This window comes from Nanorana parkeri, unplaced genomic scaffold (assembly GCF_000935625.1).
Source record: "Nanorana parkeri isolate BGI_ZX_2015 unplaced genomic scaffold, ASM93562v1 scaffold1048, whole genome shotgun sequence".
Classification (NCBI taxonomy): Eukaryota; Metazoa; Chordata; class Amphibia; order Anura; family Dicroglossidae; genus Nanorana; species Nanorana parkeri.
Genome location: NW_017307316.1, coordinates 416,319 through 419,301, shown reverse-complemented (window position 1 = coordinate 419,301; position 2,983 = coordinate 416,319). Strand labels below are relative to the sequence as shown.

Sequence of the window (2,983 nt, the reverse complement as noted above, 5' to 3'; positions counted from 1 at the left end):
TATAATGATAGATAGATAGATAGATAGATAGATAGATAGATAGATAGATAGATAGATAGATAGATAGTGTATGCACATTGATGCCGGGAGCCACACAGAGGCTCAAATCCTTCTCGATGTATTGGTGGAGTGTCCTACAATGGCCAAGCTCTGACCTCAGCCCGATTCAGATTTTGAGGTGCTATTTAAATATTTTGTCACTTTAACACCCTCAGAATTTCTTGGGTAACAAATAGTTTCCATTTTAAGTAAAATTCTGCCTAAGAGCAGACAGCACACAGTACCTGCTATGACTGTTCCATGACTATCCACCAGAAAAGCCTCTTCTGCACCCCTCCCTGATCCTAGCCCACAGTCACAGACCCACACCAATAGATTACAAGGATGGAGGGTGGACGGAGGACTGGACATTTTAGGGGATAATATAATACACTGAAATCCCGGAGGCTCAGCGTGGGCTTCGACAATGCAGGGATACTTTTAACCAGAGTCATCATTCTGATCCCTCACACTTCAATGTGACTTGAGTAAATGAGACATGCCTTACTTTGTCTTTTTCTACAAAGTCGATGTAGGACGTCCTCTCGATCTCCACCGGCTGCCCTTGACGGTCATAAAGTGCAAGAACAAAATGGAAAAAGTTGGATTTTCTGAGGTTGGATGGTGGTTGCTTCTCGAAGTGGGCCCTCGATAGTCCGATCCCGCTGTGGGAAAGACATGGAGCAGAGTCAGAGACAAGGACACCAGGTGAGGATCAACAAGGAGGAGAGTCAGAGACAAGGATAACAGGTGAGGACCAACAAGTAGCAGAGTCAGAGACAAGGACAGCAGGTGTGGACCAACATGGAGCAGAGACATGAACACCAAGGACCAACATGGTCCAGAGTCGGAGACAAGGACAGCAGGTTGGGACCAACATGGAACAGAGTCATAGATATGCACACCAGGTAAGGACCAACATGAAGCATCAGAGTCAGAGACAAGGACACCAGAGATAAGGACACCAGGTAAAGTTCAACATGGAACACAGTCAGTCAGAGACATGGACACCATGGAGTCAGAGACATGGACACCAGGTGAGCAGAGTCAGAGACATGGACACCAGGTGAGCAGAGTCAGAGATGTGGACACCAGGTGAGCAGTCTGAAATCCCGGAGGCTCAGCGTGGGCTTCGACAATGCAGGGATACTTTTAACCAGAGTCATCATTCTGATCCCTCACACTTCAATGTGACTTGAGTAAATGAGACATGCCTTACTTTGTCTTTTTCTACAAAGTCGATGTAGGACGTCCTCTCGATCTCCACCGGCTGCCCTTGACGGTCATAAAGTGCAAGAACAAAATGGAAAAAGTTGGATTTTCTGAGGTTGGATGGTGGTTGCTTCTCGAAGTGGGCCCTCGATAGTCCGATCCCGCTGTGGGAAAGACATGGAGCAGAGTCAGAGACAAGGACACCAGGTGAGGATCAACAAGGAGGAGAGTCAGAGACAAGGATAACAGGTGAGGACCAACAAGTAGCAGAGTCAGAGACAAGGACAGCAGGTGTGGACCAACATGGAGCAGAGACATGAACACCAAGGACCAACATGGTCCAGAGTCGGAGACAAGGACAGCAGGTTGGGACCAACATGGAACAGAGTCATAGATATGCACACCAGGTAAGGACCAACATGAAGCATCAGAGTCAGAGACAAGGACACCAGAGATAAGGACACCAGGTAAAGTTCAACATGGAACACAGTCAGTCAGAGACATGGACACCATGGAGTCAGAGACATGGACACCAGGTGAGCAGAGTCAGAGACATGGACACCAGGTGAGCAGAGTCAGAGACATGGACACCAGGTGAGCAGAGTCAGAGACATGGACACCAGGTGAGGTCCAACATTTTCATTTTATTGAAAGCTCTTTATCTTTAAAGTGCTTTTATTGCTCTATACGTTTGTGTATAATCCTCAGCTGTGAGGTTCCTCAATAGACGACATCATTGGCTTCCTATAGGTTATATAGCTAGTAATAAGCACGCTTGAATGAGAACGGACGCTTCTGTCCATGAGATGTAGAACTATTGACATGGAAACATAAATAATACCGAGTTACGTGTAAATGTGATCTAACTGTGAACAGTGTGAAAGGGCTGACGTCATTCCTGACCGTCACCAGCGTGTAAGCCGTACTCCCCGCACATCTGTCTGGGTGTTTCCACAAAGAGCTACAATTACCCATCCAAATGAAATCAACATGTTATTAAACTATGAGCAAGCTACACCCTCTTCTTCCACTGACAGAGGAGCAGCAAGAAGCATTCTGATCCAGCTGAACTGGGGTCCCGGGTTCAGTTCCCACAAGGACGCTATCTGCTCAGAGTTAGAAAAGAGGAAGGAAACCCTCTTACACAAAATACAAATCAATACATAACTTCTATTCTGACCAAACTGACTCCGGAGAGTATGTGATGGGCTCAGTGTTCTCTGTACAGCACTGCAGTATATGTCAGAGCTATATAAATGTATAATAATAGAGTTAAACCCCCTGACAGTCTCCTCTATTCCACAGGGACTCTAAAGGTGAGCTCTCATGTTTGTACGCCTGCTGTGGTCATTATGAGAGGTTCCCAGGTCTGCACACCTGATACACCCTTAATAAGGGGTTCCCACCATCCCTGCACTGAGTTACCGGGTCTGTACAGCGCTGTGCCTATTATGTGGAGTTCCCACCAGCCACCACCCCTGTAGGATTTTATTTATTTTATATTATGGAGAATTTACCAGGATGATCGGGATACCCAAAGGTGGGGGAGAAACACCCAAAACTTCCAGGTGTACAGAAGCCGAGTCAGGAATTATGGTAAGCAGATCTCACTGTTGAAGAGGCCCGGATTTACTCTCTCTGCTGCCTCAAGGCCAGGTCCTCAATGCGCCCTCATACACCTGCGAAACCCCCCCCCCCCCCCCCCCCCCACGGAAAAAAACAGACCGCACCT

General features: G+C 47.2%; 1 protein-coding gene across 6 annotated transcripts in view; it reads right to left on the bottom strand.

Moving 5' to 3' along the window:
• The window catches only part of LOC108796053 (transcription factor COE3-like), a 108,665-nt gene that overhangs the window by 71,732 nt on the left and 33,950 nt on the right, over positions 1–2,983 (bottom strand). For all 6 annotated transcript variants that reach the window (XM_018567433.1, XM_018567434.1, XM_018567435.1 and 3 more), the window contains exon 2: positions 1,259–1,415. In XM_018567433.1, coding sequence (XP_018422935.1) covers positions 1,259–1,415 — 157 coding nt within the window. The remainder of the gene's footprint in view (positions 1–1,258; positions 1,416–2,983) is intronic.